Genomic DNA, 12,607 nt, shown 5'->3' on the forward strand with positions numbered 1-12,607 from the left:
CTCGGGTAGGGGGTCCCGAACTGTGCGTCTGAGGATCGAAGGTAACAGGAGGCAGGGACACAATGTTTTACCTAGGTTCGGGCCCTCTTGATGGAGGTAATACCCTACTTCCTGCTTGATTGACCTTGATGAGTATAGGGGTTACAGGAGTTGATCTACCTCGAGATCATAAGGACTAAACCCTAGAAGTCTAGCCTGTATGATTGTGATCGTCCCTCTACGGACTAAACCCTCTAGTTTATATAGACACGGGAGGGGCCTAGGGTTGTACAAGGTCGGTTTATAGAGAAAGGAATACATGATCCAAACGCCAAGCTTGCCATCCACGCAAAGGAGAGTCCCATCCGGACACGAGGGAGGGCCTTCTATATTGTATCTTTATAGCCCATCAGTCTGACCCAAGTCACATAGGCCGGCTCCTCAAGGACCCCATAGTCCAGGATTCCCTCACCAGGGGGCCCTGGCGCGCCCTGTGGGTTGTGCCCCCCTCGGGGTACCCCCCAGGTGCAGATCTGGCCCATTGGGTTCCTTCTGGTCCATAAAAAATCATCGTAAATCGTTGCGGTGTTTGGACTCCATTTGATATTGATTTCCTACGATGTAAAAAACAAGCAAAAGACAGCAACTGGCACTGGGCACTAGGTCAATAGGTTAGTCCCAAAAAATGATATAAAGTTGCTATAAAATGATTGTAAAACATCCAATAATGATAATATACTAGTGGACCCGTTGCACCAAATGGCGCAGAGACCTACTGATTCCATGTTAGCGATGAAAAGAAATCCATGGTTTAGTTGATTTTGTTATGGGCAATCACATAAAACAACAAAGTTTATCTCTCTTAGTTTGGAAAAGCGGGGACATGATGTCTACAATAGATGTATATACACATTTAAATTTAGTAGCATAGAACAAATCTAATCACATTTAGTATGAAACTAAGGTATTTTGTTGTCTATAATCAGATGCATATAGACATTTTAATTTGGTAGCACACGGTCCCATTCAAAGTTATGCCGCCGGAAATACGTGTATCTTTTTTAATCCATATGTGCATGTAGAAAAAACATGTATTAGTTGTTTTACTTGTGAGCAAGTACATACAGTAACAAATTTCACCCCCTTTGATAAAATAAAAAGTATAGGTTTGTTGTCTACAATATGATGTACATGCACATTTTACTTTGGTAGCGGCGAGTCTTATTCAAATCCACATCGCATTCAAAATATATGTATTTTCAATAATCTTTTATTTGAGCAAGCACTCTGCTGTAAAAATTTAGACCCTTTTATATAAAAATTAGTATTAGTGCATATCTTTTTGCCTAAGAATATACGCATACTTAACACCATGTATGAAATCAGTTAATGAGGCCTTATACTATTTTAAAAAGAGTAGTGTTTCTATCAATTTGTTTTCGTATGTTTGAAAAAAAAAGTATTTATGTGCCACTTAACCGCATGTATATTTCAAAGCAGTCGTATGGCAGCCAGTTTGGCCCATGAATGGAGCAACATATTTATCCCTTCTTCCTCAACACTTATTTATCCCTTCTTCCACAGCAGCTTCGTTCAGTCAGAGAGAAAACTCCTTAGTAGTACTCCCATCATCTCAATAATTGGGATGGATATCATCCACTACAATGAAGAACAACAACATTTATGTATATCTTGAACAATAAAAAGGTCATTTACAGTACATTTGGTCAAGCAACCAATTTGCAGAAGAATAATAACATTTCTCTATATCTTGAATTCCACATACAGGATTATTAATATCTTAACTTGTATGGATGGCTTCACTCGTAATAATACATATGCCTTCTGTTCATTTGCTTGACAAAATGTCCATCAGACGTATCAATCAAATAGTAAGAAGTGGGGAGTATTTCAAACCGAGACTAAGAATTAATCCTAAGTACATGAAGCGCAGTAGCTTTAAAGTCTCTGAATTATTTTGCTTCTACTCCACCAGGAAAGTGCAGGGCTTCAAGAACCAAAAGACAGCTTTCTTCGGACTCATAAGCCATGTTGTTTATATCCCCAAAAGGTTGTCTCTTAGCATCTCTGTTATTCTCATTAGCATCTCTATTTACCATAATGGTGTTGCTTGGAAAATTCACAATACAATGCACAACGGAATTAGTGCCACATGTTGATGCCACTAATTAAAAAAACACCCTTAAGAAGAACAATCAACTGAACCTTGAATGCAAGTAGGCCTAGAGCTAGAAAACAGTACATCATATTACTAAGCAAAAGCAAGTAGAAATATCAAATTGAGAGGCAGAACTATTTGAAAACCAAAATTTAGGCCAAGTAAAACATAAACATCAGGGATTTTCTTGACGTCACGTGGGAGATGGCAGTAGGAAACATATAATTGCCCTCTGGGTAAACCCTGAACACTTTAAGTAGAGCAAACAAAAGATAAGTCTGAACATTGCTTTATTTAGTCACAGCATAGCACAAGCTTACTTAATATTCTGGGCATAAGCATGACTACCAGCAACATATGAGGATTTGACAAATGTGAGATACTGCAACCAATTTTAAACTTTGCACAACTTCATGAATATACTTAATCTCCTGGCAGCACTAAACCCGTTGCGCAGAGGCCTACTAATTTCGTGCATGCTTTGAAAAGAAAACCATGTATTAATTGTTTTAGTCATGGGCAAGTACAATAGGTGACAAATGGAATAGCCTTTTAATAAAAAATGTTTTTTGTTGAATTTATACCTCTCTATCTGTTTATTTTTCCTTTGGCGAATAGGATCTGCAAAAATGTCCAGAAAACAAAATTTACTTACTGCATTTTCCAGAAGACGGACAAAGCAGAACTGTCTCAACAATGAACTGGCATCTAAACACCAGAAACTGAAGAACACTACAGCAGCACAAATCTTCTTCATAGTAAGAAAAGCAATCTTAAATTAGACAAGGATACTGATATGGGATATGACTATAAAGTACTACATAACCAAGATAAGTAGGTAAAGGGTTCATTAACAAGTATGGCCGCAGCTCACAGGCAGATTCAAAGACAACTTATTTTATTATTACTTCTAATCTGAAATGAAGACAACTTTAACATATAATACCAAGTTGCAAGAAGAAGAAAGGTCCTCAGATGAATAGCCACTATAGAACTATCTTAAAGTTGTTGTTCTACTGAGCATCTTACCGAGTTATTAGTGTATGTAATGTCACACATATAGTTGGCTCTCCTCTCATCAGACTTCATACCCGCCTATGCATATGCCACAGATGAAAGAGTGAAAGAAGGTTGAATGTTTTCCTCCGATCATACATTTATATAAAAATACTGTAACAGCGCAGAAACTGACTAGTTCCAAGCCAGAATGATAAGGGAGTCTAGAAAGTATGACAACACCATTATGTAGAAGTACACCTCAATTAGACCGACAGTTAGGCCAAGAAAACAATGAACGCGACCCATCCATTTAGCATCTCGCTGTGCCAAATAATCATTTACAGTCACCACTGAAAAAGGATTACAATGCTTATAAATGTAAAGAAGTGGCACCAAGGACATGGATGCCTGTTTAGGGTTTAACAATGGAAATGTGGAAAGTGGATCAAATCAATGTATAATATCAACAAACCAACCTTGAGTAAACATCTTTGTTTGGATCAACAAACACAGGCAAGAGTTATAATCCGAGTAACAAAATATCTTATACATACTCATGCATAAATTATTTAATAGTATCATCTTAGCAAACTACGATGGGGGAATATGGTGGTATTTAAGAACAAAAGAACGAGTGTGTGCATTGCGCTCATCCATGCACAATGCCATGATAGCAATGGTAGTACAGTTTAAGTCGGAACTTTTGATTGGCAAAACGCAAATAATCTAAATGCATACAGTACCATGAACTCCAAGTAAAAAAAAATTACCCACAAGCACGACATTGATAGAAGGAGAAAGGAATTGGAGTAACCTTCAATTGTGCATCCGTTGAATGAACTGATGGATTTGGTGTGTTCGATGCAGCATCACCCGAGTGAGTTTGACCCATAGGTCCAGATGGGGTTAACATCCTAGCTGCTGCAAGGGTCTAGGATGACCCAATAGTATTGTTTAGAAAAAAAAGAGGCATAGAAGCTTTATGAAAAAATCAAAGGGTGCAGTTGCAAATTCTACCTGGAGATTAAGATCAATGTATGCTCAGAGTCTATAGGAACCATTGAAAGGTGACCTTTTATTGCTGTGCCTCGTAGCTTTACAAGTTCATGCAGCACAATTTTGACCATTCTTAATGGCTTGTTATCAGCTCCAGCCCTACAGCATATGCAATTGTTTAATGTACAAAAAGAAATCAAATGAACAGCTATATGGTAAACTGCAAGGGATCAGCACAAACCTCCTCCGTATCTCTTCCATTCCAAGTTCTTGTAAATAAATATGAACACTTTGAAGAATGCAATCAAGGTCAACCTCATATATTGTACTCTGAAGAACCTGAAAGATGACATGTGCATTCAGAAGTGATATCTGTACAGATTCAGAATGGTCAAATAAAAATGACAACATACCTTTGTCAACTTAATTAAGCATTTGACAACTAAATCTGAAAACTTCTGATTTTTTATAGCAAGGGACTCTGATGGAGTAGGGGATGGCCATCTTGAAGGGTCCAAGGACAAAAGACCAAGCAGAAATGATATTTTTTCATATTGGGCATGGATCGTTAGCTCTATATACAAAATCAAAGCTTGAGAACATGACTGTTGCTGCTTCCGCGCTGCTGTACCTTGCAAATTAGTCATGGATATTTTAATTGTATAGTTGTTTTGCTATGGTTCTAAATAGCGTCTGTACCAGTTACTTACAAAGCACAGTTCCATTTGCTATGGTTCTGAATCAGCATGTTTTCCCATAGAACATTTATTTACCTACAGTACTCGCATCGATATCCACGAGACAAAAAGATGGAGAGGTAAATTAATTTTAGTGGGGACTAATTGGCAAGATGCTGCAGCTTCCATACATACAACAACTAAGCACACTTGCATGGATTGTATGTCGTCCCCTCTTGAAACAGATGCCCACGCCAGGCGCCAAATCAAGCAAAGGAACAAAAGACTCCTCCATAAAGAGAAATGGAGCTCCAGGACAAATATATCCCCTTCTCGACGAGGAAAGATCAAGGTACCAAACAAACTAAGAAAGCCAACAAAAAAAACTTTCAGGAATATAGCTAGATCCGAGAGCATCTCTTGAGCAGTAACAAACAAAAATCCACTTTGCGGAAACTTAGCTGAGGTACCCAACAAACTTAAAAAGACAACAAAATTTCTACATGAAAGCCTAGCTAGATCTGAGCATCTGGTCGACTGAAAGAAACAAAAGGAATCCCATTTGTAGGAACCTACCTAGACATGAACATCTCCTTGACAAGAAGGGTGAAGAAGCTCACCCAACAGAAGAACTGGAGCATGGACCTGGCACAATCACCGCGCATCCTTGGGTCCACCGCTAGCACGCTCGTTTTCGTTGGGGGTCTCCTATTCCCCCTCCAAACCGGACGGTGGCTGAGCACCACGGAAGGACGAGCCCCCTGCATAAATAGATAAGATGAACATCAGCAAGGGAGGGAGGCGATGGAGGATCTAGATGGGCGAGGCGAAGGAGCAGCCATAAATCCCGGGCACGGCGACCTGCGGGGGAGAGCGACTTCGGCTGCTGGCGGGTGAGGGCGCGGGAGATCGGCGGCTGGCGTGTGAGTGCAGGAGAGGTTGATGTCGGCGAGGGCACGAGAGGTCGAGCCGCCGGCTGGGGATGAGGAGGAGGCATTGGGGAGTGGATGGAAGGAATGATGAGGGCTCTAGGGTTGCTTTCACCCTGCCGCGTGAAGAGATGTGCGTGGAAGGAGACAAACCATTAGGCTTACGCATGGGACCAGCAGTATAAGGCCCACCGGTCATTGAACGCACGCAAAATGAACGGCCACACGAAAAAACAGCGCCCATGACTTGGCACGACCTGGCACAGACCCCACGTCGCGTGCCGCGCGGAGTTGATTGCCAAAACCTCCTCACGCGGGAACGACCAACCCAGCCAACGAGACAACGAGACACGCACCCGGTGAAGCCGACAAGCGGGACCAGAAGCAGCACTGGCCCACCCGTCATTACGGCAGGCCAAAGGTGGGCGCACAAGCCGGGTGCACATGCACCGGCCGGCCCCTCCGCAGCGGCTACCCACAATGCACGACGCGCGCAATGCGATAGGAGGTTCCCGCCAAGAGCGGTTGACCCCAGAAAATTCTAGCCTACACCCTACACCACGGGACGGACACCCAGTGCAACCGACGAGCGGGACCAAAGGCAACAACGGCCCACCCGTCATCGGTGTAGCACAGACATGGGCAGAGAAATCGGGTGCATAAGCGTTGGCCAGCCCTCTGCGGCTCACCCACGCCGCACGACGCGGATGGCGCGGCGCGCGTGACGCGGCGCGTGTGGAGAGGCGCGCGGACACCCAGGATAGTTTCACCCAGCCAATTGGATCTAGCCCGAGCCCACAGGTCATTCCCTGTCCAAAATCTACCACGTGGTGAAAACGACACAGGTCAATTCCAGCGAACATCCAACGGCTCGAAGCAAAAAAATGACCACATTGACCAGAATCGGACGGCGAACGAAGGAAGCCATCAGGGAGCTCTTGGAGCGAGTTGCCCAGCCTCTGTTTTGTTTTAAATTAGCATGAATACTTAGATACGTTGAAGACGTATCACACACCTTACTAAACTGAATGATATAGCCACCCTATTTATTTATGAGGAAAAATTCCGCTATTACTATATTCTTAAATTGTTTCCTTTCTCATTAAAGGGTGATGCTAAGTTATGGTTTAATTCTCTTGCTCCTGGTTGTGTGCGTAGTCCACAGGATATGATTTACTACTTCTCTGCAAAATATTTTCCTGCTCATAAGAAACAAGCTGCCTTGTAGGAAATATTTAATTTTGTGCAAATTGAAGAAGAGAGTCTCCCACAAGTTCGGGGGAGGCTTCTCCAATTACTTAATGCTTTGCCTGATCATCCTTTGAAGAAAAAAGAAATACTTGATATCTTTTGTAATGGACTAACCGATGCTTCCAGAGACCACCTGGATAATTGTGCCGGTTGCGTTTTCAGGGAAAGAACTATTGATCAAGCTGAATTGCTATAGAATAATATATTGAGTAATGATAATGATTGGACACTTCCTGAACCAACTCCTAAGCCAACTCCGAAGAAAAGGGGTATTTTATTTCTCAGTCCCGAAGATATCCAAGAGGCAAATAAATCTATGAAAGAAAAGGGAATTGAAGCTGAAGACGTGAAGAATTTACCACCTATTGAAGAAATACATGGTCTTGATAACCCGACACAGGTAGTAAAGGTAAATTCTCTATATAGATTTGATAAAGGTGATATCCCTCATAATAAGTCTGCTAGTCAATGCTTGGATGAGTTTGATAATTTCATTGTTAAACAAGAAAACTTTAATGCTTATGTTGGTAGACAATTGAAATGTTATGCTTATATGGTTGAACACTTGAGTGAATATATGTCTAGAGTTAAAAGTGATCTTAAGATTATTAGTGAACAACAACTCAAGTAGAACAAGTACTTAAGGCACAAGATGATTTTCTCAATGAGTTAAATAATAAGAACAATGGTAATGCTGTTAGGGTTACTAGAGGTGGTAAAATGGCCCAGGAACCTTTGTATCCTAAGGGCCATCCTAAGAGAGCTAGGCAAGATTCTCAGAGAACTAATACTGATGCATGATGCGTCCATTTTGCATCATGCTTTTATATCAATAATTATTGCATTATGGGATGTCATTACACTTTATATCTCAATATTTATGGCTATTCTCTCTTATTTTACAAGGTTTACCATGAAGAGGGGGAATGCCGGCAGCTGGAATTCTGGCTAGAAAAGGAGCAAACGTTGGAAACCCATTCTGCACAACTCCAAAAGTCCTGAAACTCCACGAAACAACCTTTTGGATTTATTAAGAATTTATGAGTGAAAGAAATAGGCCAGGGGGGCCACACCCTGTCCAGGAGACAGGGGGCGCCCCCCCCCCCCCCTATAGGGCGCGCCCCCTATCTCCTGGGCCCCCTGGTGGGCCTCCGACATCTATCTTCTGATATATCATCACTCTTACCCTGGAAATATTCGAGGGCAAGCTTACGGGATGAAACTCCGCCGCCACGAGGCGGAACCTTGGCGGAATCAATCTAGGGCTCTGGCAAAGCTGTTCTGCCGGGGACACTTTCCTCCGGGAGGGGGAAATCATCACCAACGTCATCACCAACGATCCTCTCATCAGGAGGGGGTCAATCTCCATCAACATCTTCACCAGCACCATCTCCTCTCAAAACCCTAGTTCATCCCTTGTATCCAATCTTGTATCAAAACCACAAATTGGTACCTGTGGGTTGCTAGTAGTGTTGATTACTCCTTGTAGTTGATGCTAATTGGTTTACTTGGTGGAAGATCATATGTTTAGATGCTTTATGCATATTATTACTCCTCTGATTATGAACATGAATATGCTTTGTGAGTAGTTACATTTGTTCTTGAGGACATGGGTGAAGTCTTGCTATTAGTAGTCATGTGAATTTGGCATTCGTTCGATATTTTGATGAGATGTATGTTGTCTTTCCTCTAGTGGTGTCATGTGAACGTCGACTACATGACACTTCACCATTATTTGGGACTAGAGGAAGGCATAGGGAAGTAATAAGTAGATGATGGGTTGCTAGAGTGACAGAAGCTTAAACCCTAGTTTATGCGTTGCTTCGTTAGGGGTTGATATGGACCCATATGTCTAATGCTGTGGTTAGGTTTACCTTAATACTCCTTTTTGTAGTTGCGGATGCTTGCAATAGGGGTTAATCATAAGTGGTATGCTTGTCCAAGTTAGGGCAGTACCCAAGTGCCGGTCCACCCACATATCAAATTATCAAAGTACCGAATGTGAATCATATGAATGTGATGAAAACTAGCTTGACGATAATTCCCAATGTGTCCTCGCGAGCTCTTTCCTCATTATTTGAATTTTTCCAGGCTTATCCTTTGCTACATAAAGGATTGGGCCACCTTGCTGCTCTTTATTGACTTTATTTACTTTTTGCTCGTTACTATTTGTCCTATCACAAAACTATCTATCACCTACTATTTCAGTGCTTGCAGAGAAAACCTTACTGAAAACCGCTTATCATTTCCTTCTGCTCCTGTTGGGTTCGACACTCTTACTTATCGAAAGGACTACGATAGATCCCCTACACTTGTGGGTCATCAAGACTCTTTTCTGGCGCCGTTGCCGGGGAGTGTAGCGCTTTTGGTGAGTGGAACTTGGTAAGGAAACATTTATTTAGTGTGCTGAAATTTTTGTTACTTGTCACTATGGAAACTAATCCTTTGAGGGGCTTGTTTGGGGTATCTTCACCCCAACCAGAAGAGCAAAGAGATGCTCCTCAACCTACTGAACCTTATGAAAATATTCACTTTGAGATTCCTTCGAGTATGATAGAAAAACTGCTAGCTAATCCTTTTGCAGGAGACGGAACTTTGCATCCCGACTTACACCTTATCTTTGTGGATGAAGTTTGTGGATTATTTAAGCTTGCAGGTATCCCCGATGATGTTGTCAAAAGGAAGGTCTTCGGTTTATCTTTGAAGGGAGATGCAATGACATGGTATAGGCTATGTGATGATACGAGATTTTGGAATTATAAGCGACTGAAGTTGGAATTTCACCAGAAGTTCTACCATATGCATCTTGTTCATTGTGATCATAATTACATATATAATTTCTGGCCTCGCGAAGGAGAAAGCATCTCTCAAGCTTGGGGGAGGCTTAAATCCATGTTATATTCATGTCCCAATCATGAGCTCTCTCGGGAAATGATTATTCAGAGTTTTTATGCTCGGCTTTCTCTTGATAATTGCAACCTGCTCGATACTTCCTGTGCTGGTTCCTATATGCTGAAGACTATTGATTTCAAATGGGACTTATTGGGAAGAATTAAACGCAACTCTGAAGATTGGGGTTCCGACGATGGTAAGGAGTTAGGTATGACACCTAAGTTCGATTGTGTTAAATCTTTTATGGATACCGATGCTTTCCGTGGATTTAGCTCTAAGTATGGACTTGACTCTGAGATAGTAGCTACTTTTTGTGAAACTTTTGCTACTCACGTTGATCTCCCTAAAGAGAAGTGGTTTAAATATAATCCTCCTATTGAAGTGAAAGTAGTTGCACCTATTACAGTCGAAGAAAAGACTATTACATATAGTGATCCTATTATTCCTACTGCTTATGTCGAAAAACCTCCTTTTCCTGTTAGGATAAAAGATCATGTTAAAGCTTCGACTGTTGTTTGTAAGAGTAATACTAGGACTTATACACCTCCTGAGCAAATTAATGTTGAACCTGGTATTGCTATGATTAAAGATCTCTTGGATGAAGACTTAGATGGGCATGTTATCTCTTTCGTGGGTGAAACTGCTAATATTGCTAGACCCGATACTAAGACCCATAGACCTGTTGTAGGCACGCCTGTTATTTCTGTTAAAATAGGAGATCATTGTTATCATGGCTTATGTGATATGGGTGCTAGTGCTAATGCAATACCTTATGATCTTTATAAAGAAATTATGCACAATATTGCACCTGTTGAATTAGAAGACATTGATGTTACTATTAAGCTTGCTAATAGGGACACCATCAAACCTATTGGGATTGTTAGAGATGTTCAAGTCTTGTGTGGAAAGATTAAATACCCTGCTGATTTCCTTGTTCTTGCTTCCCCACAAGATAATTTTTTTCCCATTATTTTTGGTAAACCTTTCTTGAATACTGCTAGTGCTAAGATTAATTGTGAAAAGAATATTGTCACTGTTGGCATAGATGGTATGTTTCATGAGTTTAATTTCGCTAAGTTTAGTAGACAACCTCGTGAAAGGGAACCACCTAGTAAAGATGAAACTATTTGTCTTGCTTCCATTGTTGTTCCCCCAACTGATCCGTTAGAACACTATTTGTTAGACCATGAAAATGATATGTTTATGAAGGAAAGGGAAGAAAGAGACGAAGTGTTCCTTAAACAAGAACCTATGCTAAAACATAACCTTCTCGTTGAAATTCTTGGGGATCCCCCTCCACCCAAGGGTGATCCCGTGTTCGAACTCAAACTCTTACCTGATAATCTCAAGTATGCTTATCTTGATGAAAAAGAAATATATCATGTTATTATTAGTGCTAACCTTTCAGAGAAAGAAGAAGAAAGATTATTGAAAACTCTGAAGAAGCACCGAGCTGCTATTGGATATACTCTGGATGATCTTAAGGGCATTAGTCCCACATTATGTCAACACAAAATTTCAGTGGAGAACGATGCCAAACCTGTTAGAGATCCTCAAAGACGATTAAATCCCAAAATGAAGGAAGTGGTAAGAAAGGAGATTCTAAAACTCCTTGAGGCAGGTATTATTTATCCCGTTGCTGATAGTGAATGGGTAAGCCCTGTCCATTGTGTCCCTAAAAAGGGAGGTATTACCGTTGTTCCTAATGATAAAGATGAATTGACCCTGCAAAGAATTATTACAGGCTATAGGATTGTAATTGATTTTTGTAAGTTAAATAAAGCTACTAAGAAAGATCATTACCCTTTACCTTTTATTGATCAAATGCTAGAAAGGCTATCCAAACACACACATTTTTGCTTTCTAAATGGTTATTCTGGCTTCTCTCAAATACCTGTGTCCGCGCAGGATCAATCTAAAACTACTTTTACTTGCCCTTTTGGTACTTTTGCTGATAGACGTATGCCTTTTGGTTTATGTAATGCACCTGCTACCTTTCAAAGATGCATGATAGCTATATTTTCTGATTTTTGTGAAAAGATTTGTGAGGTATTCATGGACGACTTCTTCGTCTATGGATCCTCTTTTGATGATTGTTGGAGCAACCTTGATCGAGTTTTGCAGAGATGTGAAGACACTAGTCTCGTCCTGAATTGGGAAAAGTGTCACTTTATGGTTAATGAAGGCATTGTCTTGGGGCACAAGATCTCCGAGAGAGGTATTGAAGTTGACAAAGCCAAAGTTGATGCTATTGAAAAAATGCCATGCCCCAAGGACATAAAAGGTATAAGAAGTTTTCTTGGTCATGCCGGCTTTTATAGGAGGTTCATTAAGGACTTTTCTAAAATCTCTAGGCCTCTGACTAATTTATTGCAAAAAGATATTTCTTTTGTCTTTGATGATGATTGTGTAGAAGCATTTGAAACACTTAAGAAAGCTTCGATCACTGCACCTATTGTTCAGCCACCTGATTGGAATTTACCTTTTGAAATTATGTGCGATGCTAGTGACTATGATGTAGGTGTTGTTATAGGGCAAAGAGTCGATAAGAAATTGAATGTTATCCAGTATGCTAGTAAGACTCTTGATACTGCCCAGAGAAATTATGCTACTACTGAAAAAGAGTTCTTAGCAGTTGTGTTTGCATGTGATAAGTTTAGACCTTATATTGTTGATTCCAAAGTTACTATTCACACTGATCATGC

At 40.8% G+C, this 12,607-nt stretch overlaps 1 protein-coding gene across 7 annotated transcripts; it reads right to left on the reverse strand.

The window, feature by feature from the left end:
- Positions 1 to 638: 638 nt before the first annotated feature.
- On the reverse strand, positions 639 to 5,867 carry LOC119322007 (protein MOR1-like). Of its 7 annotated transcripts, XR_005155340.1 has the most exons (6): positions 5,692 to 5,867; positions 4,395 to 5,591; positions 4,175 to 4,312; positions 3,188 to 4,088; positions 2,743 to 2,779; positions 639 to 1,638 (listed from the first exon to the last, which is right to left on the reverse strand). XR_005155340.1 is itself a non-coding variant. In XM_037595519.1 (4 exons), the coding sequence occupies exons 1-4, from the start codon at positions 4,798 to 4,800 to the stop codon at positions 4,064 to 4,066; spliced, it is 495 nt and encodes a 164-aa protein (XP_037451416.1). In that variant the 5' UTR covers positions 4,801 to 5,671; the 3' UTR covers positions 1,702 to 4,063. The 7 variants fall into 7 exon arrangements, 2 of the variants coding, with proteins under 2 accessions (XP_037451416.1, XP_037451417.1); XR_005155337.1 differs by having other exon boundaries at positions 2,743 to 4,088; XR_005155338.1 differs by lacking the exon at positions 639 to 1,638 and having other exon boundaries at positions 1,702 to 3,253; positions 3,972 to 4,088.
- Positions 5,868 to 12,607: the final 6,740 nt, after the last annotated feature.

This window comes from Triticum dicoccoides, chromosome 6B (genome assembly GCF_002162155.2).
Source record: "Triticum dicoccoides isolate Atlit2015 ecotype Zavitan chromosome 6B, WEW_v2.0, whole genome shotgun sequence".
NCBI classification, from domain to species: Eukaryota; Viridiplantae; Streptophyta; class Magnoliopsida; order Poales; family Poaceae; genus Triticum; species Triticum dicoccoides.